Here is a 27,057-nt window from a genome sequence, read left to right on the forward strand (position 1 = left end):
CATTGATTGACATCTGAGCTCTGGGGCCAGGATAAGGCTGTGAGGGTCAGGAGTGGGGCAGAGGGTGGAGGAGACAAAGATGGAGGAGGGGGAAACAGGAATTTAAATATCTCAAACAACTTTTTTCAGAGTGGGATCAGTTGTAGAGAAAAAAGCAAGGCTCCATATCACAACTGTTGTTGACATGGTCTATGAACCAAAATATTAAAAAGATACCATCATAGAAACGTACCCACTAATTAAGAGGAATTAAAACCATTTTCAAATTAAACTAAATAGTTTTTTCATCTTTCTCCCTCTCTGTCTCTGTCTCTGAACCCCCCCCCCCCCCCCCCCCCCCCCCCCCACACACACACACACACACACACACACACACACACACACACACACACACACACACACACACACTCATTCTGTTGTGTTTAATCAGCCCCCGGTGGATGTGGATATTGATTGAGGGTCAGTAATCTGCTCAGGGTTGGTAGTCGGCCAAGACCTGGTACGTTTGTGTGTGTGTGTGTGTGTGTGTGTGTGTGTGTGTGTGTGTGTGTGCTTCCCTGGCATATATTGTTACAGATAGCTGGCTTGTACATTGTGGGTGGGCTGTACTTGTGCACACACACACACACACACACACAAAAGTCAAGTGGAGTCCATTGTATCCTCTCCTAGGCTGAGTCCAGCTCAACCAGAGGAGCTCGCTCAAAGCTGCAAAAAAATCCATGCAGCACCCTGAATGTGCTTATTTTTGATGATGTAAGTGTGTGTGTGTGTGTGTGTGTGTGTGTGTGTGTGTGTGTGTGTGTGTGTGTGTGTGTGTGTGTGTGTGTTTGAAGCTATAGCAGTATAACAGATTGACAAATTCTGAGCAGACAGAGACAGTACTGCTGTCACTCTGTCTCCCGTACGATGTGAAAGTCTTTATTAGGTTTAATTTTTGTGTTATGTGAATGTTTCCTATAATTTATTATTGTATGCTTTGGCTTTAGTGGCAAATACACTGTGTGTGTATATTTGTGTGTGTGTGTGTTTTGCACACCAAGGTGTAAATGCTAGAGCAAGCGTTTGTTGTGTTCCTGTGCTTCAGATGGTGATTATGATTCTGTGCACCTCTCTCTGTGTCTGTGAGGTGAGTGTGAAGCGTTTGCCATTGGCTCTCACTTCATGGCAGAGTGTGTGTGTGTACAAGAGTGTGTCTGTACATAGTCCGGGGGGAGGGGGGGGGGGGGGGGCAGTTTTCAGGCAACCTCTGTACAGGTGCTCACTGAGATTTACAAAGGTGTATGCATATTTTTTTGTATATTTGCCTGTTTGGTCCAAAATTTCTACATGCTGTTTTTCAGTATCCAAAGTCAGGTCGCATTTTACTAGAAGAACACAAATCTATAATGGCAATACGCCAACCAGCAAAGTTTACCAATGGAAAGCAAGACCACTCTCTTTGCTAAAATCAAAGTTTTTTGGATTGTTTTGAAGTAATGGTGGCTAAACAGGAGAGTGTTTGAGCGCAGGCTAAAATACAGGTCAAACTGTTTGTGATAATGTTCATTCCAACCCACAGTCAGCAGTTATTCTGCAGTGGTCTGTTCAAACTTGAGAGTCTATCAATAAAATGAAGAATGAGGTTACATTAGCTCTGCTTGGTGAGGTTGGAGTTGGTAGATGAGCACTGGTAGGACATAACCAGGACTTTGTATTACAGTAGAACATTTCAGTCCTCTTTCCACTCCCGGTGTTAGCCCATTCGAAGTTCATTGTTTTTAACTACTAGAAAACACTTAAATCAACTGTTGAGAAGGTCAATCAACTAGTCTTTATGTATATAGTGTCAAACCACAACAAACATGATCTCAAGACACTTTCCAAAAACATTAACAACCTTCCTCATGATCACGAGGATGGTCAACAACTTTGTGAGATGGTTTGATGATTCTTATCTGCAACTTGATGTGTGAAAAAAAAGAAAGAAAGAAATGATTGTTGATTTTTGTAAGAATCCGCCTGTTGCTGCTCAAACCTTTGTTAACGGTAAAGCTGTTGAAATAATCAGACAGTGCAAATATTGAGGCACCATCCAAGATGACTGTCCTTTGAGTACAACTCAGATGCCATCAGCTCAGGGTCACATCACCGACAGGGGCCCTATAGCTGTATGTGAAGCCCTTGCCACTACCAATATGGCCGCTATTGCTGATGTACTTCATTTACGGTTTCAGAAACAGAAGGGTGACGTTAGGGAGACTACGTCCATGTTTTCTGCAGTCTATGGTTTTATCTGAGGAAACTGAGGTATTTTAATGTTGACAGACAGCTTCTTAAAATGTTTTGGTCTTCATTTATTGAGTCGACTTTAATCTTTGCTATGATCTGTTGGTTCCACTCAGAGTTCCAGCCTCTCCCATCTGAGAGGAGATATACTTTTATTTGCACGGCCAAATCAAGTACCTAAAGTCATTTGTCCCAGCAGCCACCTTTTTTTAAAACAGGTTGTTGGAGAGCCTGATTGAAATGATGTACCAGTGAAATTGTGCTGACTCTGTATTTATGTGTATTGTGTTGGCTGTATCTGTTTATATGTGTTTACTGTGCTTGTCAGGGTTGTAGGAATATGTGTTTTATTTTCTGTTGCAAACTAAATTGCCCTTAGGGGACATTAAAGATTTTCAATTCATTCAGGTCTAGACTTGTTAACATTAATAAAATGTATTTTTTCATGAACAGAGACCCAACTTCAAAACAAGACGAGAAGTCTTATCTTATCTGAACCCACCATGAGTGCAGCACTTTGACACAGACACAGAGAGACACTGACAGTGTGTAGGTCAGTATTGTAGTGGTGATTATAGATCCATAGCAGCTGTTGTGAATGTACACATGTACACACAAACCCAACTTTATCCCCTGTTTTTTCCTCAGTGTGCTCCTTCAATCCCTCTCCATATCACAATAACTGCAACAAAGATGAAGCCTCTCAAATATACTCTCTTTGAATAACAAATTTGGTGTGTGTTTGTGTGTGTGTGGGCAGGGGAGTTTTGGACAGCTGCTGACATTTTAGGTAAGATTGTTTGCTGGATGTTTGTGTGCGTGTGTGTGTATGAAGTCAGTGTGTTTATGTGAAGCCCAGTTTTAAGTTGTATATTGCTGAAGTTTTAATCTGTCGTCATATTCTTTATTTTAAGATGTTGGTGTGTGTGTGTCCTGCTGTGTTTTCATGGTGAGCATGTACCTGTTGGAGCCCTCAAGGTGCAGCCATGGCTCTCTAGCCTCACCACAGAGTTGTTGCTGTGCACTTGTGTTTGTGTTTTGTGAGTCTGTTTGTGTGTGGGTTGGTTTGAAATGTGTGTACATATTGATGTGTGGGAGGAGTTGTGGTTTGAGGTGCAAAGATGAAAGATCTGTCTCTGTGACTTGCTGATGAACTCTTTCAAACATGTTGCAACTAAGTGCACTCAGACACACTGATATTTGGACAATTTCTTCGCTGGTTGCTTGTCGTAAGCAAAAAACTGAACTTTTATCACTCCCAGAAATATTTTGTTTATTGGCAGCTCCATTAGCGCCGGCAGTGGCCTTCTGTACTCAGTGGCTCTGGTCATGGCACCGTGTGAGGTTCCCTACAGTGAGGACAGTAGAGACAGCAGCGGACTCAGAGCATTGAAGTCAAAGTTTCTCAATATCCGTTTCTTTCCTCCCCACCTTGATGTCCTGTGCTATCACTCTTACAACAACTGTAGACAGGGGCCTTCTGAGTAGGTTCCTTTTTGTGGAGTCTCAGATTGTTGCCTGTGTCCTTCCACCTGAGCACAGCCTGAGCTGAAGGGTGTCTATCACTCAACATGCTCTGAGCTCTTCTGCAGTACCATATGTAGACTGTGTCCACAGAACAGTCATCAGGACTCATGATTCTCTGCAATCTTCATAATCCATAGAAGTCAGGGGTTGTGTCAAAAATCATTCACTCATTCCCTACTCACTACTCACTATATAGTGAATAAAATGTAGTAGACTATATTACAGATAGACCGATATGGATTTTTTGGGGCCAATCCCGATACTGATTGTTGGTAGGCAAGGATGCCGATAACCGATATTTGACGCCGATATTCATTTGCAGTCGAAGTGCACTTAGCAGCATTTTTTATAGCGTTAAATGAAAACCAAAAAATAAATGGCCAAAGTTTTCTAAAGTTAACAAAGTTTTAAAAAATGTATATGTAACTGCAATAAAACTGGACAGAATTGAGTTTGTGCTGCCTTTTACAGGCATGTAATGCAGTTCAATTAATTTACGTTTGATTTTACATGAGTGGTTTTAAATGACCATCGAGGGCTTCCATAGTGTAGACAGGGAGAAATTCTGTGCAGAGAAGCATCAGAGCAAAAACAACATAGTTTTGAATGGGTTTCATATCGGCCGTCGGATTAAAAAAAGGCTGATGCCGATATGCCCCAAAATGCCAAATATCAGCCCCAATAATCGGCTTGGCTGATAATGAGTCTATCCCTAGACTATATAGTTCACTCAGTGAGCTAAATTAAAGCAACATTTTGGACCTTACTCACTCACTGCCCAGCCACTGACAGTGACATAATTATTTGCACATCGTTCATGGACGGCTGGGGATTTACGGTTGTAATTTTTCTCAAACAGTTTTCAGTTTCATTTGCACTGCAAAACCGCATTGTTTTCAGTTAACAGTTATATTATACTAAGCATTTTCTTGACAACAGTCAACTATAATAAAACATTTTTACACCCTACTTTTAAATAAATGGACCATATATTTGTGCAGCAACTTATGCTGTTTCTAAGAATTACAAAGTCCAGTGAATCCAGAACCCGCGATGAACGGTTCAGCGATTAAAGTCCGTGTTGCTTATTTCTCTGCTCTAAGTTGTGAAAAGCGTTTGTCCCAGAGTTAAACAGAGAGTTAATAATTAATAATAATAATTTTATTATTTGTATAGCACTTTTTAAAACAAAGTTTACAAAGTGCTTTACAAGCATTCAGCACAAACAAAATAACAATAAGCACAATAAAATACAATCAAAAAGCAGTGTAAAAGGACAAAGGGTGGAACGGTCCTTTCCATAAATTATAATACTTAATAGAAACCCAGACAATACAAGAACCATGCAGTCTAAAAAGAGAGACCATGAGGACCAAACATAAAAAACATAAAATCAGCAAGAATAGGGAACGCAATTAAATAAATAAAAGTAAATACATAAATAAAAACACATAATAGTATTAATAAATTAACCAAAAGGAGTAAAGAAAAAAAAAAAAAAAATATATATATATATATATATATATATATATATATATATATATATATATATATATATATATATATATATACACATATACATATATACGTATATACACATACATACACATACATACATACACACATATACATACACATACACACACATACATGCACATACATACATACATATATATATATATATATATATATATATATATTTATACATAAATACATACACACATACACATACATACATATACATACATATATACATAATAATAATAATAATAATAAATAAATAAATAAATAGGTAAATGAATAAAATAAAATAAATAAATAAATAAGATAGTGTTACGTGTTTACTACTTATTGCTACATTTCGATTTATACAGTTAAAAGTTAAGGTTTTTATACATAAGTGTTATTTTAGGACAGTTTATAATGTTGTTTCAAGTTATCTGTAATCAGTAGTCATGTAATCAGCCATTTCTTCTATTTGAACCGCAATGCATGATGGTCTTTAGTGCTTACATAGTGAGCATCGCTAATACACAACTTTTCAAAATGCATTGTGGGATACATTTAGTGGACTATATAGGGTATGACAATGCTCACTCAGATTTCGGACAGCATGACAGAATGGCGTATTCACTATATAGTGCACCGTAAAGTGAATAGGGAATAAATTAAGGACACAGCCAGGGTTTCTTCCAGGATTTTTTGAAACTATGGGGGAGCCCCTCAGCCCCCCTCTGACACCAAAAAAAATGAAAACTCCAAAACATTAATTCATTCATTCATTCCTATATACAGTATTATATTCCTGAATGTAATGGTGAAAACAATTGTAGTTACTCATAGTTGTTAAAGTAGAGAGTAAAGTTAAAGAAGAAAAATGGTGATAATTTGTATATATGCACACTCTGGCCAAGGGTTGGAAATTACTTTTTTGACCTACTTGCCAAGTGGCAAGTAGGTCAAAAAAGTTACCCGCCAACCAGATTTTCAACTTGGCAAATGTTTAACCCAACAAATTGCTTTACTACTGTACTCAGACATCATAAATCACATTTCAGGCATCGTAGTAAATCTTAATATTAGTCATTCTGTTCTAAGTCAATTGTAATGTATAAAAACCTTAACTTTTAACTGTATAAATCGAAATGTAGCAATAAGTAGTAAACACGTAATGTAGATCAATCTGTTTATTGAATTCATCTTTTCAAAACGATTGCCTGTTCTTGGGTGCATGACATGCTGCCATGTTCTGCACTGTTCTTCAGTTATCTTCTGAGTCAAAAGGTTCTACCCCGCCAGAATTAGTCCTCAGAGAACTCAGAGTCAGACAATTTATGCTTTCTCTTCGTCACAAGCACTCGGCTCTTTGATTCGCTCCGTCTCCGTGCAGGATTCACGTAGAATCAATCATGCAAGAGGCACATCCGGAGCGCTTGAACCATATTTACTGAGCAGCGAATGGCAGATATTAATGAAAATATATCCCTATGTAGAAATCATGCGGGGGCGCGTGATCCGACCTCAGAGGTGTGATACTTTTTGGGAGGTTTAAAATCCTACTTGTCATGTGGCAAGTCGGCTAAAAATCCTTGTCGCCAAACAGAAAAAATGCTCGCCAATGGCGAGTGGCAAGTGCTAATTTCCAACGCTGCTCTGGCCACCCCTACTTGTGTCACACCCCATGACACCCCGTTCTGAAAGTCTGGATGCGCCCCTGCACAGAGGCACATAGTAACATTGGTAACAGTGTGATATGAAAGCTAACAGGCTTTCAGGTTTGATCAACAAAAGCTGGAGGAAAACTCCTCTGTTGATTTTTAAAGAATGGGAGGAGAGATAGACAAACTAAAACTTCTGTCCCAAAGGGAACAGAAAGGTGACTCCTGTAGGAACGCAAGGAGGATTACCGATCTGCTGATGCGTAATATGTGCCTCTGGATTCACAGTGCCGATCATTATCCAGTCTCCACTAACTGATCAGGATGATTTTTAAAATAAATATGAACAACACAGAGTGACAGGGGGAACTTCTGCTTGTGCTGACTTGATATACGAATAGAAACACTGCGATTCAGCGCAGAAAACCAAAGTTAACTCCGCAACTCACGGGCTATTTATGATGTGACTTACATCAGTACAGCAATAAAAGCATTGAGCTAGATGATAACACGCATCTGTAAACACTGATTAATGATCAAAGTAAGCATGGAATCGATTTTCTCCAGTAACTGTGCGCCTAATGCCCACATCGGGGTGGAATTCTTGCGCGATGAAGAAAGCTGAGAACTGTAAACTGTAAAGACCCACTCTTTCTCTTATTAGTTAGACCACGATAATCCTATCATGAGTGTGAGTTTTAGCCAAGGCAATTGTGGTCGCATGTACAGGAGCATGGTACAGTTAAATTCATATTTGAAACATCTGATAAAAAAGATCATGGTTCTGAAGGCATGGCGGCTTTTGACGGTAAATCTACATGTAGTGAAAACCCTGGAAGTGCTTTCCTCTTATGACGGTGGTGCCAATGGATAACTTCTTCAAGTCCTCTGAATGAAATGAAGCTGCTGCTCAGCTTTATTCACAGAAATATGAAGGCAAAGAAACTTAAAACTCCAAACCTGCTCCACCTCTGCCACCTTTGTTGATGAGTGGTTGCCGAGGAGGAGCTTTCCCCTGAAGTCCAGAATTACTTCCTTAGTTTTGTCTTTGCTAAGATCGAGGTCGTTATCCTCTCCATAGATGGTTATCTGGTGAATGAGGTCCCTACACTTCCTTTAATGAATCACAGGATGTTGGGGTCATCTGCGTATTTAATGATAACGTTCTTGTGCTGAGAAGAGACGCGGTCATGTGTATGCTGTCCCTGCTGGCTGGCTGCGTTTAAGACCACAAACCCTGCCATTGATTCAGAAGTAGCAACAGTCACATCACAAAATGAAAAAAATAGTTTCAGTCATAATAATTCTTATCATTTTGATTTATGTCGAAGTTTTAATGTGACAAAAATAATTTTGGATAAGTTATTTGATTTTTAAAAGACAGGATTTGACACAATGAGCAACAGCTTCATTGACCAATGGGGGCTGCACATCCATTGCTCTGTAATGAATGTGCCGAGTTAGAAAAAATTATGTACACTAACACAGGGGTCACTGAACCTACCAAAGCTATGAGGGTTATGACTGTTCCAATCATGCTTACTCACTGCCCAGAAATGTCCCAATACAACCAAAATATCAACATACAGGCTGAGGGGGGGGTTGAGGCAGACACAGACACTGACCACATTTACATTTTATTTTTTTAGGAAAATCCTGTAGACCCTACCTTGAAAAAGTATTCAATTATTCAAAAATCATGTCCTATCCCTACTTGGTGCATGCTTTGGTTCAAACAGCATGAAAATCAGGGCTTATAGAAGTGATATTTGGCTTCAGAGCTTGCAATGGGCTGAAATGAAGTGACAAGTGACGCTGTTATTTCATAGCCAGTCAATGCTTAAAACTGCTTTTAAAAGTTGAATACAACACTGTTTTCAAATGAGTGGCTCCAGGTCTTATTAGTAGTTCTCCACAACCTAATGAACTTAAGCTACCTGGTGTAATGCAGGGAAATGTAATCATATCTGTTGCATTAGTGGATGAAATTATAAGACACTGTTAACCTTTTGTTGACAGCAACATCAATACATTATGGAACAGTGTCATTTGGTGAGCACAAACAGGAAGAAAATAAACTATCTGCAGGTGGAGTCATGAGTCGAGCCGTCAGGTGTTCTGCTCACATAGTTAGTTGGAGAATTAACTCACATTTTCAGGACGGGTACAATGAATAATTGAACTCCCTTTCCACCAAAAAATAGCCAAAAAAAGATTAAAAACACATGTTATCCAACAAAACTTTAGAGATTTCATCCAGTTGTGTGAACAAACAGGTGAGCTGGATCTACAGGTGAAGGTTTTGATTATTTTGGTTCATTTGTGACAATAAGCTCCTTAATGCCAGAGACCTCCTCTATTTGTGATATTAACAGTAAATGTGTGTGTGTCTTTGTTTGTGTTCAGTTTGCACAGGGCAGATACAACTCCAGTGGGTTTGACCTGAACGTGATGCCAGTTTGGAAAAATAACATCACAGGAAACGGAGTGGTGGTCAGCATCATCGATGATGGTGAGTCTAAACTTTGGCTCTCACACTTCTAGGACACTAGGACAGGTTAACATAATGAAGAAAAGTCTGTAACTAATTTGTTATGAAAAGGAAAACATTGGTTGCAACAGGAATCTGTCATTTAAAAAAAGAGAGAAAAATTGGTGCAAACTTGTCAAATTTGGTTTGATGAGCTGAACCCTGGCCCTCTGTGGAGACGGTGAATGATTTATGTTGGTGTTCGCTCTACACCACCAGCAGCACCACCACAGCCTCCGTCATCTTCTCGTCTCAGTCACATCACAATGAGAATTCATTTCTCTCTGATTGCTGGGATATCTGGCAACAAGGGAAATGAGAGAGCGGCATCTTATGGGCTCATTCATCAAGAACTAATTGAAGCCTCACTAGTCTCAAGTGCTGATAGAGCTGGAGTAGTGTTGGAGCGTGCTGGTTTGTATGTGTGTGTGTGTGTGTGTGTGAGAAGGTGTGTGTGACTCCTATTTCTGCAACCAAGCGACTCTGAATCTGGTGTATGTGTGTAAAGAGTATCCTACAGTAAGAGTGTGTGTGTTTGTATGGAGGTATCTGTGTAGATCTGCTTACGCGTGTGTTGATTCTTCCTTCACTGACGGTTGTTGATGAAAGGTGCTCTTATAATGGCCGGACAGAAGGCCCTCTCTGTTCTCTGCATCCCTCTGCATCCCTCTGCATACAGACAGCTCCCCAGTGTGTAAGTGTGTGTGTGTGTGTGTGTGTGTGTGGGCCGGTGTGGGTATTGGTGGTGAGGGGTAGAGGGTGGATACAGAATGAGCAAGCCGAGAAAAAAAGAAATTAAATAGAGGAAGGATATAGAGGGAAATGTCAAGAGAAAGCAAGAGCAAAAAGAATTCTGAGGAGGCGAGTGTGTGTGTGTGTGTGTGTGTGTGTGTGTGTGTGTGTGTGTGTGTGTGTGTGTGTGTGTGTGTGTGTGTGTGTGTGTGTTATATTTGTGCATGTATGTATATGTGTGTGTATATGAGACAGGGAGTGTTAGACTTGCACCACTGAATCTCCTTTTCCTCTAAAGCTATTGTACTCTGCTCCACCTCTCTGTATTGATTCCACTGGGCCAGAGCCCCCCTTTCTCTTTCTCTTCCTCTTTTTCTCTGTTTCTCTCTCCGTTCATTTCTTTCTTTTCTTTCTCCTCTCATGTTTTTGTCTTTTTCTTTCTTTCATCCAGTTTCCTCTTTGTTAATGAGTAGGTGACTTCTTCTTGTAGCCACCTCCTTTTTTAACCCTACTCTTTCACCCCTCCCTCTCCCTCTTTCTCCGACAGTCTGCCTCTTACAGCTGAAGGATCATGTACACGCTCACCTTTAGCACCTTCAATCGATGACAATTGATTTTGATATCACAATGAAATAAATTATTTTTCTTTGAGTGAAAGCGCTCCCACCTCCCCCTCCTTCTCCATCTCCTCATCCTCTGCTTCTACCCTTCTTCTTCTTCTTCTTCTTCTTCTTCTTCTTCTTCTTCTTCTTCTTCTTCTTCTTCTTCTTCTTCTTCTTCTTCTTCTTCTTCTTCTCCTTCTCCCTCTCCTTCTTCTCCTTCTCCCTCTCCTTCTTCTTCTTTTTTTTCTCTTCCATCTTTCAGTTCAGTCCCTCTGTTTTGGATTCAATGTAATCACCCCTGCCAAGAAGGTTATGTTTTGGTTTGTCTGTTTGTCTGTCTGATTGTCTGTGAACAACATAACTCAAAAAGTAACAAACAGATCTTGATGAGATTTTCAGGAAATGTTCAAAATGGAATAAGGAAGAAGTGATTAAATTTTGGAGGTGATCTGGATCACCGTCTGGATCCAGGACTTTTTTAAAGGATTCTTTATCATTGTGTGATTGGGCTGTTTTTACCATATGTGTATATAACTCTACCATAAATGGTCAGATTGTTTTGCGAAACAAAACAAGACAAGGGTGCAATAATTTCTTACAGATGTAAAAGTATGATCCAGATCCTGCCAATATTCTGGATACTAAGATCCAGAATATGAAATAAGTCTGCTGACAGTCTGCTTAAAGGGAGTATAACATTAAAGAAGAACTAAAGTGTCTTTGATGTTTCTGTTTTTTTTGTGATTTTTATTTCACTTTTATTTTTACACCAAACCAAGAAAAAGGTTGAATGATGATAATGATGATGTCTACAAACTGTATCAGGATCCATGAGGAGCCGTCCAACATGAGTCTTGTTCTACCTTAAGTTTTTTTCTGTTAAAGGAAGTTTGTTCTTACTGCTGTAACTTACTAAATGCTGCAAATGTCTCTTCTCATAGTGGGTTAAGATAAGCTCAGACTTGTTGTCCTGTCTTGATGTTGGGTCTTTGTTGAGGATAAAACATCAACAGGTGTTGACCATTTACAGGAATTCCCATTTTCAGTAAACAATCATTGCATCAGTGCAGATGCTCAGATCTGCCTTGGAAACAACAACAACTCTAAGACAATGCTTGGATGGTGATCACAGAATACAGAACATTGATCTGTTAACATTTTTGGAAAGCACCTTGAGAAAACATTTGTTGGGATTTGGTGCTTTATAAATAAAGGATGATTTATTGATGTCTAATCTTGAAAAAAACAATCCATAATCCATATCTGCCCTGATGTATTTGATAAAAAGGTTAATTACCTTTCATTCTGAACAGCAGTCAAATACAACAGCATGGTCAGTGGGATTTTAGCCATTGTTTTTGTGATCTCTGTGTCTGAGCGATGACACATGGAGCCACCTTTAAGTGGTAAAGGTTTGCCCTCAGCATCCCTCATATGCAGGAGACTAACCTGCCAGGCAGCTCCTGAAATACCATGAATCATTTCTACTGTCTACAGAAAGTTACTCTGCATTCAAACTTGTAGGGCTTCAAAAAATTCATGGTTGACCGTTGTCATCCTGGAGTTACCTTTTTATTGAAGACATCGTGGAGTCAGTCGGTGTGTTACTTCTTATTTAAGCTACTTTAATGAATAATGATATAAAAAAATGATATACTCAATCAATCAATCTTTATTTATACAGGGCCAAATCATAAACATTACCTCAAGACACTTTCCAAGAACATTAACAGGTCTAGACCTTTTAATGTTGATACACTTTTATTAACAGAAACCCAACATCAAGACAAGATTGTGAATCTTATCTCATATTAACCCACCATGAGTACAGCACTTTGTATCATTGAGCAAGTTACAATGGCAAGGAAAAATTTCCCTTCAACAGGCAGAAACCTTGGACAGAACCAGACTGTCTCGGCTGATTAGTGTTCTGAATGTTTCCCAACAAAAACCTCACTCTGCTTTCTTCAAATCTTTCATCAAGAATCTTTGCTGCGAAACATTAAAAAAGCTGTATTATTAGTGTACAGGTAGTTACTTGGTTGGATACCTTCCACCTCATGGCTTCTGTAGTTTAAAACAATTGTATGGGAACAACCATTCTTCCTATTAATGATCGTGTTTGGTTTTCCAAGTCATAAAGAGACATCAATATAAATTTCATTTGTTTCATCAGCAGATAAAATCTCCTCACGGGAGCTTTAATGATCACTCTTTTTCACGATTGCGTGTGTGCACATGTGGAGATAAACCAGTTTCCTCTTCCTCCTTACATGTTTAAGTTTTCCTCTGAACAGCCTTTGATGAATGAGCTCTGAGGATTTTTCCGAGTCCTGGTCAAAGAGGCCTGTCACTTACAGTGCACACGGACAAAAACAGTAGTTACTGGGCTTTTGTCCGCTCATAATGACCGGGGAGTGAGCCTAATAGATAGATTAATCAGCGGAATGTCATCCACCTTGTCCCACAACGGCCCCTCAGTGTCCCGGTCACCGTGCTGTACAGCAGCCCAAGAGCACTTCAGTATCGATCAGCTCAAACGCCGTCATCGGTACATGTCGTTAGTACACGAGAGACAGAGGACGTAAGGAAGTCCTGTGAAGGGGAATGAAAGAGGAAAAGAGGAGTAGGTAAACATGCTTTAAGTGGGAAGTGTCTGAAAAGAGCTCCTTTAGTGCAGAATCCTGTAATTTAACGCACAGTGTTTTGGAAACAGTATGCTGCTTTTTAAAGCAGCACTCTCACTCTGTGCAGCAGTGTGTGCAGCAGTGTGCAGGATGTATATAGCTGCATTTTAACTGGAGACATCTTATCTTTTCTTTACTGCTCTTTGCTGCAGTCTGTAAAACATGTAAATATCATTCCATTGATTTTTTTTCATGTATCTATGAAAGTATTAATTTGAGGATTTCTCATTCAAACCTTGAAGAGCAGTCCTCAGTGGGAAGGGCTGTGTTTATGTTTCCATACTGTATGTATTTATCTGTTGATGTAGGAGGTGTGATAAAACATTTTATGGCTGATTATAGAGTCTTGTGTAGCTGCTGTACGGGGGAGAACTGTAGTTTTTAATGCTCTACAGCCTCAGCTGATTGACTTGATGAAGTGTGTCCTTACAGCATGAAAAGCATTTACAGCTCCCACTGTGTGGCACTTTTATCCTGGAGAAGTATTTAAAGTTGAATTTTTAAAGCAACACTTTCCACTTTTTAAACAATAGTTTTTATTATTTTACATTTACATTTACATACATTTAACAGACACAATGAACAAAGAAAACAATTATAACACACTCTTATACCAAACCTGGGGGGACAGAGCTTTCTCTGTTGCCGCCCCCACCCTCTGGAATGTTTTACCGTTAAACATCCGTACCTGTCCCAACCTCTCCAATTTCAAAAACTCACCAAAACCCACCTTTTTAAAAATGCTTTTAATGTTTGATTGCCTCTGAATGTACTTAGTTTTTTTTCTTTCTTCTTGTCTTGCTTCTTTTAAATTCCTGTTTTATTTTCTGTGTTGTTTTATATATATATCATTTTTACTATTAACTTGTGTAAAGCGACTTAGAGAATCTAGAAAAGCGCTCTATGAATAAAATGTATTATTATTATTATTATTATTATTATTATTATTATTATTATTATTATTATTATTATTATTATTATACAAACATATTGGCATATACATACCTTGAAAAAAATATAATAAAAATAATACATGATTTTAAAAATAAAATAAAAACAAATGAAACCATCAACACAGCAGTTTCAAGAGGATTGAATGTTAAGTTGTTTTAAGAAATTCACAAGTCTTCAAAGCCATTTATCCTTCCTCTGATGATGTAAGTTTCTCCAATGTGATCCAAGTTGCCATCTCCCTCCTCCACATATTATTGAAGGTTTATCACTTTTCCTTCAAGATATGGCTATCATCCTCCTAGCCTGTAAGATGCCAAAATCAAGCTTTTTGCCATGAACTCACACTTTAGTAGGGATTTCCAGATCAGGTATTTTAGCCCCAGAGTCTGAGTCATTTTATTCTGAGTATCTGCCGATACCGATACCGAGTCCGAAAAGATACTTCTATTCTGATACATCGCGCTCTCATCTTAAAGTTCCTATTATATGTTGCTCTGCTTTGCGGCATTCAACCAATAGCGTCACTGTTGTGATGTCATGCCCTGTATTGTTTCTGTGTGGGGTTGAGACAGTCTGACTCCATACCACAGCACAACGGTAGGAAATACTAAGATGTTATTTTTCCCATTTGTTTTGAACTATTATAGATCTGGTAAAAAATGGGCATTCTGGTTGACCATAAGCTGTAATGGAAACCATTCATAAAATATTTGTGCTCAAAAATATCAAGAAGTATTGGAATAATCAGCCAAACAAAATATTTACTGCCACAAAAATCTCTACGCACCCTCTACTGCTCCATGATCCTGCCATACCTCTCTTACTGTGCTGAAGTCTGGGGTAACACATATAAGACCAATCTACAAAAGATCTGCACATTACAAAAGAGAGTTATACGGTTAATAAGTCATGCTGGGTACAGAGATCACACTAACCCTCTATTTCTACAATTAAAACTGCTAAAATTTTGTGACATAGTTAATCTGATGACTGCTCAGGTGCTATATAAAGCATTGCACAATAATTTACCCGGTAATTTTCAAAAAAAAAAATCAAAACCAGAGAGGGGGGCTATAATCTAAGGGGTGAACATAATTTCATTTTACCAATCATTCACTCAACTCTCTAAAGTTTGTGCATTTCTGTTTGTGGAGTCAAACTCTGGAACAGACTGGATGTCACTTTAAAAATGTGCACTACCAAGCAAATATTTAAACTACACTATAAAAAAGTACTACTAAACTCATACAGGTAATTTAAAATAACATGGCCTTGGATTAAAACACTGATAACTATTAACATATGTAAATAATCATAGTAAGTAACTTAAAATGTCGCTTTGAACAGATATACTATGGTGAATTTGATAGTATTATGAGTTGGACGTTTATGAACACTGTTGACAGCGGGTTCTGAGTTATACTTTGATATTGAAAGGGGCAGAACTAGATAAGCTTTTTTGCTTCTTTCTGTTCCTTCTCAAACTGGTTGCTGTGCATGTGTTTGCACTCTCATGCTTAATTTGTTAACGTACTGTAGCAGTACAGTTGGGTTTACATATAACTTGTTGGATTTGGTTGTTTGTTATTTCTTTATTTCCTTTTGTTTTCTGTTTTTTTAAAGTTTGAGATAAATAAATAAATAAATAAAAATAAGTACACACACAACTGATCCCCATATTGTTTTAGTTTTATACAATCCCATAAGCATTGAAAGAGAGTGCCCTTTTTTTTGAACATTTAACACACGTCTGAAACGTAATAATTTCACTCTTTATTAGGGACGGGATGATGTGCTTTTCTCACAATTCGTTTCTTTAACGATTTTTGGGGTGCCTATTTGGTTGAAATTGCAATTCTTCGGTATTTACGACTTTTAGTTTGCGTTTTAACACCAGACCATGTGAAAAAGTTAGACTATGATGTTAATGTCTACAGATTGTATCAGGAGCCATATTTTCCCATAAAATGCACATCACCTGAGTCAGAGAGAAACATTTCACCCCCTGCTGGAGAAAAGAGGTTTTTTTTTTTTTCCAATCCAGTTTATAAACAAAGACTGAAGTAAAGAATTTGAATGGTTGAAGGGTTTTGTACAAAGAATCACAATATTAATATTGTCAAACAAAACATCCCTATATATTGATTTTCGACCCCCACCCATGCTCTTTTTGGTTTTATTGATCAGTATATCATGGTCGTGACAAATAAAATTCAAAAATTTGAATATTAATCATCAACAATGAACCAACAAAGAAAATACACTGAACAAACCTCTTTGTCTAAAATGAGAAATCCATGTTAAAGACGGAGAGGTTGCAGGTTGTATCTGTGTGTTAAAGAGCCATATGCTGCTGCAGGGCTTACACATACTTTGGTGATTCATCATCTCACTTGGTGTCTTACACACATTAGATTCTCTCTATATGCAGGGTAAATAAAAGTGAAGAGATCTGGAAAAAGTTGCGCACAGACGGCTGCTGCTGAGGAGCTTCTTTGCACAACATAATAGAGCGTGATTATCGTGATTATCTTTCACCACTAAGCAGTCCAGTCCTCCACAAGCAGCTAAACAAACTGGTCACCAAGCAACACTGCACTCACTCTGCAAGTGTAATTTTTGGTTATTGAAATAAATACTTTTTTTTTTACATATATGTTTTTTTTATTCTTAATAGGATAGAAGCTATTTCTCTGTTATTGCTGTCTAGCTTCTTAGGCAGGTGTTTCAACTGAGACAGCTAAGGCTGGTAACTGTGTTATACGATAAAACTCATCTTTTAATATGTGTATGTCTCTTTATTTCCACATAAGTACTTGTGTGTGTGTGTGTGGATGCTCACAGTGTGTGTATGCATCCATGCATTAAGGCAGGCTCCTGGCTTAAGTCCAATGAGTGTCAGTGCTCCGCGTGTGCATGTGTGTGTGTGTGTGCTTGTGTTTGCTAGAAATGACACTGGCCAGCTTTGTAAAAGTGTGTCTGACAGGGGCAGCGACAGAGTCAGCGCTTTTTTCCCTCCCTCTTCACCCCCCGCTGTTCAATCCATCCAGCTGCTGTCACCACAGGGGAGCAGACAATCTATCAAGGCATCGGGATGCATTCTCCTCACCTGCGCCGCGCCTTTAATGAACAGCCAACATGATCCCGGCTGACAAGCAGGAAATGGATGTAATAAAGATTGTTTCTGCATGCTCTTTGCATCCCTGATAAATCACCTCGCTGTGCAACAGATACGGGAGCCACATGGAAATTTGATTTCACACGGCAAGGGGGAGGAAGAAGAGAGCAGTGGGGGAAAAAAGAGAGCTGCTAGTGGCAGGGTCACTCTATTTTATTCCCCTTTTTTTCTCCAGTGGAGCAGCGGAGCAAGGTGTGTGGGGGTTGAAAGAAAGGACTGTTGTTTTTTTTTTTCTCTTTCCTTTTTCGCCTGGAGCATGCCTCTGTGCCTGTTAGTCTATAAACAATAACAGCCCATGTGTGCAAACCATTACATAGGTGCCTGTCATCATACTCGGACATGACATTAATGCGCTCACTCGAGGGCTGGGCTGTATTTTACATCACCAAAATAACCTAGGAATAAAAAACACATTTCAGTTTTATCATATTTTTCTGTTTTTGTTGCCAGTTTGATAAATCATGAACTAGCTGGAGGAAAAACAACAAGATAAATCTTTTCTCTTGCTTAGGATATCCTTTCAGTCTGAACTGAAGTTTAATGCTCAGAACAGAGAAATAAGAATAATGTGGAGAGTGTTTGAGGTCTCAGGGAGACCATGCAAAGCTACAATTACCCACACACCTTGTAGGTTTGCAAGTGTCCACTTCAGTATCTTCAGCATCACCACTTTGCTCACTCATCCCTCAGTAATCAGTGCAAAGTTAATCCTGTGAAGGTCGTAAATTATGTCCATAATCATGTCCTTAAAGTCAGGAATAAAGAGGCAGTGAGAGGATTTCACTGTAAAGAGATGTTCATATTCTTTCTTAAACTAATGTTTCACTTTCTGTTATTTATTTAGGTAGTGTATTTCATTTTTTTTTTAGAAACATTTCACATTATTTCTTGTTGAAGTCTTGTCCAGTTATTCTTTTCATCAGCGTCATTACCTGTAGCTTGTCAACAAGCTGACATGAAATGATATAGGACCGTCTTTTAGGGTTAATGGCTGATACTCTTTAAGAGTGGTACTTGTACATTGTTAGACTACATACTGTCCCTCTGGTGCCCTCTTGGTAACTTTATATGATCTACCACACTAAAACAATCCCAATTTTCCCCTCACTGATGTTTAGAAAACCCTTCTTTCAGTCTCTGTCTGAAATGCTTCTTTTGAGCTGCTGTCTCTTAAAGGCTTTCCACCCCACAAACCCCCTTACTTCTGATTGGCCAGCCCCTTTAAAGCTGGATATGTTGTAATAAACGAAAAACATATATATATATATGTATATGTATATATATATATATATATATATATATGTATATATATATATATATATATAGGAAAAAATAAGAAAGGTGTTAAAGCAAAAACTGTTATAACTGGTTGGTAGTTAAACAAAAGTACTGAGCCTGAAATGTAATAAAGAATGCAGTAAAACCCAAAATGTAACAGTTTGTTACATTTTGGGCACAAAATATTATTGGGTTTTGAGCTCATCAACTTGCTACATTTTGGGTTTTATTTATTTATTTTTGTATTATTTTTCTCACATTTCAAGTTGTTTCATTTTGTATCATTGTTAAATATTCGGCTCTTACAAGCCCTCAAGTGGTCTGTCCCGGGGCAGAGCTGTGGGCAGACCTTGGTGTTTGAGGCCTGCAACTCCCACATGTCATGAACCAGTTGGAAGACTCTTATGTAATGACCTCATCATTTCAGCAGATCTTGGGAAGATTATATTTTCTAAATTTAGAGCTTAGAGCTGACCATTAAAAGGCTAAATAGTTAATCCAGTCGCTAAGGTTGGGTCATCCCCAATTAGAAGATTGTCATTGTAACCTTAGTAAAAGTGCCAACCAAAAAGGGGCTGTGTACTGTAGTTAATTCAGTTGCTGAGGTTGGGTCATTCCAACGATTCTCAGTGTAATCTTAGTTGAAAAAAAACAACAACTCTAAAACAAACTAAAACTAAAATGTCATGAATGTGTTAGATGCATGTTTTAGCCCTGTAAGTATCCAAGGGCAGAGCTGTAAAGGAGTTTAATGTCACTAGATGTTGGCTAGTTCAACACGTTGATATAGGGATCCTATAAGAACATGAAACCTCAATTCGAGTCATGGATATGCTGTGCCCTAAACCTACACAGTACTTTTAGTATTCTGCAGTTGGTGAAGTAAACTTTGCCAAATCTGATAAAGAGCGAGGCGAAGCTGCTATCTAATAACCCAGGATACGCTTTCACATGGTGGGGACACCACAGGTGTGTGTACTTCTTTTTAAACTTAACTGTTACTTTAAAAATGATAAAAGTTGGTGGAAGATCTTCCTCTGCCTGAGAAGTAACCTCCTGTGACTTCTGTATGTAGCACAGCAGCAGGACGTCAGCATGTCCTGCTGCTGACATTTATGTAAAAGCAGAGCTCTCTGTTTGTTGTGTTCTTCATACTTTGAGTCTGACTTGATCGAGTTTGTCTGTGTACTGCGTGCACCTTTTATACCTTAGCATAACACAAAACAGGACATCATATGCACTAACATGTTGTATGATGGCCTGTATCTTACTGCAACATGTAAACAAAGAACACTCGTCCCACAGGCGAGCGTTTGCCACATCGCCTGCCGTCCAAACCCACTTTCACAGTCCTCAACAGAAAGGCATTCACACTGTAGAGAACAGGGAGGGAGAGGACTGAGGGGGGGCAAGAAAAGAGAATAATGATTAGAGCTGGGGAGAAATAATAGTGGGGGAGCAGGAGAAATACACGGGGAATGGAATATAGGAGAATAAAGGGAGAGTGAGATTGAGATAGGGAGAGGACGGTAGAGGGAAGACTGAGATAGGGAAGGAGGGGGGATGCAGATATGGGGGTGGGTGGGTAATTTATGATTTAATCTAATGCAGTCTGGACCTGCTGTAAGTCACACAGACCTCAGCTGGGAGAGCGCGAGAGGAGGAGATGGAGAAATCAGAAGAGAGACATTAACCTTTCCTTGAAGCAAGTATGGAGCTGTTTTATCTGACCACTCTACATCCCTGTAAACCTTTCCTCCTCTCCACCTCTGCTTCCTGCTTCCTCTGACTTTACCAACTGCTTCTCTTTGGCTGCGTTTCTCAGAGTGTTATATAACCGTGATTGACTTTGGTTCCTCAGAGTTAAAGTATGTTGGTAGTCTTAAAATAAATGTCTGTGAAATGTTACAGTGAACAGTGATTGATACCAAATGCCTGCTACTGAAACTTAAGATTTTCTGAAGATGTTTTTTAATATCTGATGCTAGATATGTCTAAAGAAAGCATTGTATGCACATCTGTCTTAACCTCTGATGTGTAGGAACAGCAGAGGACTCGTGCAGAAAAAGAAACTTAGAAGAAACTTATAAAGAAACTTCATCAGCTGAAAAGAGCCCAAGGAAAGAGCTGTCAGAAAACCACCCACACAGCTTGACTGACAACTTCTGGCTGAGATGTGCAGAGTAACCGCACCAAAAAAATGATGGAAAGAAAACTCAGTAGCAAGACAAGAAATTGAAATATTACAGAGTTGCATACGTACATTACATGAAGATTTCTTACATGCTCATCCTCCAACCTAATAAACTGCTGATTTATCACATTAGCCACCCCAGCAATCAAGTGCTGCCACCGGCATTACTTCTGGCAATGAGGCTTTTTTAGAAGCTCCTTAAAAATTAGAAAATGATTTCATTTTAATCATCTGATACAGTTTATACATCACAAAGAAATACCGCCTGAAAATGAGTTTACGTGGCTGCATTGAGCAGTGAGTGTTAATAGTTAACTCTCAATAATGAGCCTTTACTTTGGAGGAATATCAAACAATCACCAATTATCCCATGATGCCACTGGCATAGCTTCTGGCACCGAAGAAACTTCTTGAAAAAAGTATGATTTCAGGTGTTCAGTCTTTGATCATACAGTTTACCTGTGGTATAGAGTCCAGTCAAGTGATGCAATGATGAGTCAACTGTGAAACTTGACAGCTGACGGTCACTTTGAGCAACTAAAGATCAGTTTGAACCTAACATAACAACTGCACATCAACATTAAACTTACTGATGCAGTTTTCTTTTACATGTAGTCTCCAAAGTTAATCAAACATTCTTTAATTCATCTCCTTACATTTTCTCTAGTGGTGTGACATGCTTGATTCTGATTGATCAAGTTCCCAGAAAACAACATATCAACTGGAAAAAGTGAAAACCTGAACACAGTTTCATATCCAATTAATCTGCAGAGGAGAGTCAAACTCATTGATAAAAGCTTGTGATTTCATGTCATCATGTTGACACCTTGATGTGGCAAAAAATGCTTTTGTAGTTCGGCTAAACAGCAGTTTATTTTTAATCTCACTTTCAGTCCATTTGGGGAGTATAAAGCTTTAGACTTTTAGTTTAGGGCCAACCAGTCAACATATCACTGAGCCTTTAAAGAGTGCGGACAGAGAAATGCTGATGTCATGACCAGGGATATCCAGATCCCAGATGCCTCACAGCACACTGGATTGATTTCTCCACCAAAGAGCTTAATGGGATCAGTTCAACTGAAATTGACAATGACTCAATGGCAAAATAAAAATTTCAATTCAAAGGGAAAAAATAGCATGAGATACTTGTGTTAATGTCTAATGTTTACATTTCTAGTCCTGCACCTGGGCACTGCCATCATAAATCAGAAATTTCATGGTGAGAGTTCTGTTCATAGCTTTGGATTAAAGGGCCGTTTACACAACAACGGTTTGAGGATGAAACTCAAAAGTATTGTATCATTTCGGACTCTCATTTACACTGAAACAGTGTTTAAGCCCACCTAAAATGCAAACTTTTGAAACTGTCTCCAGAGTGGATTTTTTCTGAAATGCTGCCACCAACATTGCTGACCATTGCTGTGATAACAGTAAGCCAGCATTTTCAGTGTAAATGCTGACATCATGCTCCACTTCGCGCATACAACAGTAAAACAGTACCCTTGTTATGATTGTCGCAGAGTACTGTGTTGTAGTTGTGCTGCTCAGTCTGCTGAATCTGCTGACTGTCTTTCAACAAAATGTGCATCTGTTGCTCCACTTCTGCTCTTAGTATTCGCCAAAACACCAGATGATCAGGCCAACTCTACTTTGGTGGAGATTAGGGATGGGTACAGAATAGTGCTGCACGATTTGGGGAAAAGGTGCGATTTGCGATTAGGTGGACAGTATTGCGATTGCGATTGTGCTTGCGATTTAATAAAAAAACTTGTGTCATGGTGAGTCTACAGACTTGCTTGGTTATCATGGAGAAAAATCTGAATTGCATGTGCTGACATTGTGATTGCGATTGTGATATCCTCTTTTGCGATTACGTAATTGCATGTGCTGACATTGGGATTGCGATTGCGATTGCGATTGCGATTGCGATTGCGATTGCGATAATCGTGCAGCCCTAGTGCAGAATTAGGTACTTTTATAGGTACTGACCAAGCACTGTCAAAAGTACCAGGTACAGATTCATGTAAAATCAAAGGTACCATGTTTAGGTATCTAAATGCATCCTTGTGACTGTGAGGGAGTGGAAGAGTAGGTGATTTTCCATGCTGGACATGAACACAGCATTGCAAGGTTATATATTAAAGAATAAATGTGTTAAACTGAAAAAAAATGTTATACTTTATTATTGAACAGAGGGATATTTTTTACCACAGAAACACAAAAAAGTACCAAAAATTGGTACCTGTGAGTACCAGTACCAATTGCCTGGTACCAGGAATCAGTACCGTATTGTTTCAAATGTGAAAGTTACCCATCTCTAGTGGAGATCTACCAAAAGTTGCTTCTGGACAAGACACACAAGTTCATTGGTCTCTTACAGAAGACCATTTAAAGTAGATGATTTTTACTTCAAAATTAGCTCCACTAAGTTAAATGTTAGCTGCTCAAAACATATTTAAGCTTTAATTTTCTCAAAATTGTTTTGTTTAGTATTTCTGAGAAAAACATCAGATTTGGATTCTGTATTAGCACATATTCAGTACTGAAAAATCAGATCTGTGGTCCAGTAGTGTTCAACTCTAGATCTGATTTTATTGTGAATTGAAATGTAAAAGTTAATATTATTTATGACAGGAAAAAAAAAAACTTAAACATCAATAAAAATGTTAAGTTTCATAGTTTAATGTTTGTTTGACTTTTATATAAGATAATAAGAATAGGTATGTGTGCTGATATCTGTTCAGGAACTGTTTTTTTTAACCACATAAGAAAAACAAATAAACAAAAAAAAAACAGTATCTCTCCCTGAACACTTACTGTCAACTTGTTTATAGCTTTAGTTGTTAGTTTGGTAATAAGCAGTATAATGTACTGTGAGGAGGTTGCTTTGCAAAAGTGCACAAGACCCAGATGCTTTAAAACAAAGGGGTTCTCCTTAAATGACCTTTTATACATCACTACACCAAAATGTGTGTTGTACAAGAACAGGCAACAATATACAGAAGACAGCTATAACTACTGTATCACATAGTTTTGTTCCTGAATAGATGAATGCCTCCCCTGAATTGCTTCAGTATAGAAGAGCATTACTGCCATATGATAGTTTGGATGTCACTGACAAGACAGTGTTTTTAAAGTTTTCAGCTTCTTGTTTTGGGAGTTACGTAAAGTGCAATTATCAAACGTCTCTACAAGTATTAGAGTAAAGTAGTAGAGATAAAGGCCTGCCTGATCAATCAAAGTCTAATTGTCTCTTTACACTCTTCTAATTCAGCCACATCAAACTGGATCTGTAACACTTAGTCCCATTTGCTTGTAACAAAGCTTTCTAGTCAGGTGGCAGTGACAGTGACCCTGAGCCTTTGCTAGCATTGGCAATAGTTGTTGCTGTTGTTGGTGCTGAATACAAGAAGTTTAAAATGGTTTTGTTTAAGTGTCAGAGACAGGATACCAACTGTTTACAGATGCTGTAGATTTTTGGTTTGACCTTGACTACACCACAGCCTCTGTATGACGAAAGAGGACAGACCGCATAAACAAGCAAAGGAGAAACTTAGTGATACTGTTCTTACACAGAGATAGGCGGAGTTGTGAAAGCAGAAAGAAATGAGAAAATTGATCACAAACAACATATAAAATATCACTTATGAACAAACAGCGCGTAAACACAGGCTGAGAATTCACACATCTGTCAGGGAGCCCAGTTTCTCTACTGATCCTGTCCCCATCAGTGATGTCACAGCAGGTATAACACAGAGGTGCTAATGAACTGTCACTTTGAAAGTGTGTTTTTTCAGGAACATCTGCCTTCTCACTCACATCCTGACTTGATGTTTTTGTGTTACTAACCAGTCACTGCATTTGAAAACAGAGTAACCCAACAGCATCCATTCAGATCACAGAGATGCCATCAGGGTGGGCTGCACCAGCGCCGACTACCGGGGTGAAACTCTCATGTCTGCATCAATAATCTCCCTCTAGAGAACCATTTGCCTGGATAAATATTGGTTTTGCGTTGGCCCCTATAATGGCACCCTGTGCAGGCTGCGGGGCCCGTAAGTGACGTTGTCTGTCATGCTGCTGGCAGGCTGGCGTGGGAGTCGTTGGCACATTGTGGGGTCTCTCCAACGCTCATTTGAATTCGCTCGTCCCCAATCATGCCACTACATTCAGCAACCGCACACTTCCACACTCCACTCACACACTACTCCCACTACCTGTTTGGGCGCTGGCGCTCTCATTTGCATGAAATAAGATGGAAATGGAGCCCTTATTTATGCCAACAGAAATGGAGTGTGTTATTAAGGGCACTATTGTGCAAAAGAGACGGTGGCGGTAAGAATACATTACAGAGGCTATTCCTGGAGTGGCTCGAGTCACACAGAGGGTAATGCTTTACAGGTCCCTGATGACTTCTACAGTCTGGGCGCCAACACTAGATGATCAGTGTGTATGTCTATGTGCATTTGGTATGTGAATATGTGTGTTTTTGTTTATGCCTGTGTTTGATAGTGTCTGTGTGGATTCATCCACAGTACCTTTACGTGTGTGGCTGTGAGCTTGCACATGCCTGGGGAATATAATTCTAGGAGATGATCATTTGTATATTGCCTGGTGATGGATAGGTTTCCTGTGATTGACAGCTCTCCATTCATGCTGGCTTCATTGTAAGTCTGTTTGTGTTGTATAGGCTGAGCAGGAGGGAGGGAGAGCTCCATTTCTGTCAGTCAGGCATTGATGCTGGGGCTCAGAGCATTCAGTGGGTCATTTCTGTTTTATAACAAACTACAATGAGATGAAGTAAAAGGTCTGAAGGAAACTGTTGTTTATTATTCTTTTCAACATTTATGTTAACCAAGATCCAGACAGTTGCTCTAGAAGTGTGCTGAAAGCTTCGGATCTCCTGATCTGGAATTTAAAGACAGATTTCATGCTACAACAACATATAAATTATGTGTCATGTCTACGTATGTAGTGATTATTTGGCTTTTACTTACACTTTTGCAAAGCCTGACTATTGGAAATTGGAAATCTCAAAGGCTTTGTCAGGATCTGTGTCCAGGAATGTTATTTACATGATAGGTCATTTTGCTTTAGTGTGTCTGTGTTGCACCATGTCTTGGTGCTGTTATGACTTCTTTTAAGCTGCATTGATGCCACCACTTAGCATTTGAATTGATATGCCAACCTTAATATATATATATATATATATATATATATATATATATATATATATATATATATATATATATATGTATTTTTTTTTTATACATAAAAAAAACTTCTTAGTTTACATTTAGGAATGGGTACCTTTCACATTTGAATCAATATGGTACCGATTCCCAGTACCATGCAATCAGTGCTGGTACTCAACGGTACCAATTTTCGGTACTTTTTTGTGTTTATGGGGAAAAAAAATATCAATTTGTTCAATAATGAAGTATACATTTTTTCAATTGAAATTATTTCTCCTCCATTATTTAACCTTGCAATGCGATGTTCATGTACAGCATGTAAAATTGCCTACTCTTCCACTCTCTCACAGTCACAAGGGTGCATTTAGGTACCTAAACATGGTACCTTTGATTTTACATGAATCCGTACCTGGTACTTGTGACATAATTTGGTCGGTACCTATAAAAGTACCTGATACGGTACCCATCCCTATTTACATTAGTTCCAAGTTTCTTTCATTTTTGCTTGTCACAGAAATTTTAGCCTTCACTAAACACAGAGATTGTGAATAAAATAGAATATAATAGAATGCACGTTATTAATCCCTCAAGGGAAATTGAGGACTCACAACTGCTAACAAAAAAGTGTACAGTGCAAAAATATTCATCAGAGTTGACAGCTTGGCCATAACTCTCCTGTCAGCCTCCACCTCCACAGGGTCCAGGACTGAGCTGGCCTTCTTCATCAGTCTGTTCAGTCTCCTTCTCTTTTGTC

The 27,057-nt window shown here is 38.8% G+C and overlaps 1 protein-coding gene across 1 annotated transcript in view; it reads left to right on the top strand.

Moving 5' to 3' along the window:
- LOC141800425 (proprotein convertase subtilisin/kexin type 4-like) overlaps positions 1 to 27,057 on the top strand; it is a 255,721-nt gene that overhangs the window by 52,156 nt on the left and 176,508 nt on the right. The window contains exon 6 of the mRNA XM_074682945.1: positions 9,360 to 9,465. Coding sequence (XP_074539046.1) covers positions 9,360 to 9,465 — 106 coding nt within the window. The remainder of the gene's footprint in view (positions 1 to 9,359; positions 9,466 to 27,057) is intronic.

Source organism: Halichoeres trimaculatus, unplaced genomic scaffold (genome assembly GCF_033239565.1).
Source record: "Halichoeres trimaculatus isolate MK-OKI-2021-1 unplaced genomic scaffold, fHalTri1.1 fHalTri1_scaffold_12, whole genome shotgun sequence".
NCBI lineage: Eukaryota > Metazoa > Chordata > Actinopteri > Labriformes > Labridae > Halichoeres > Halichoeres trimaculatus.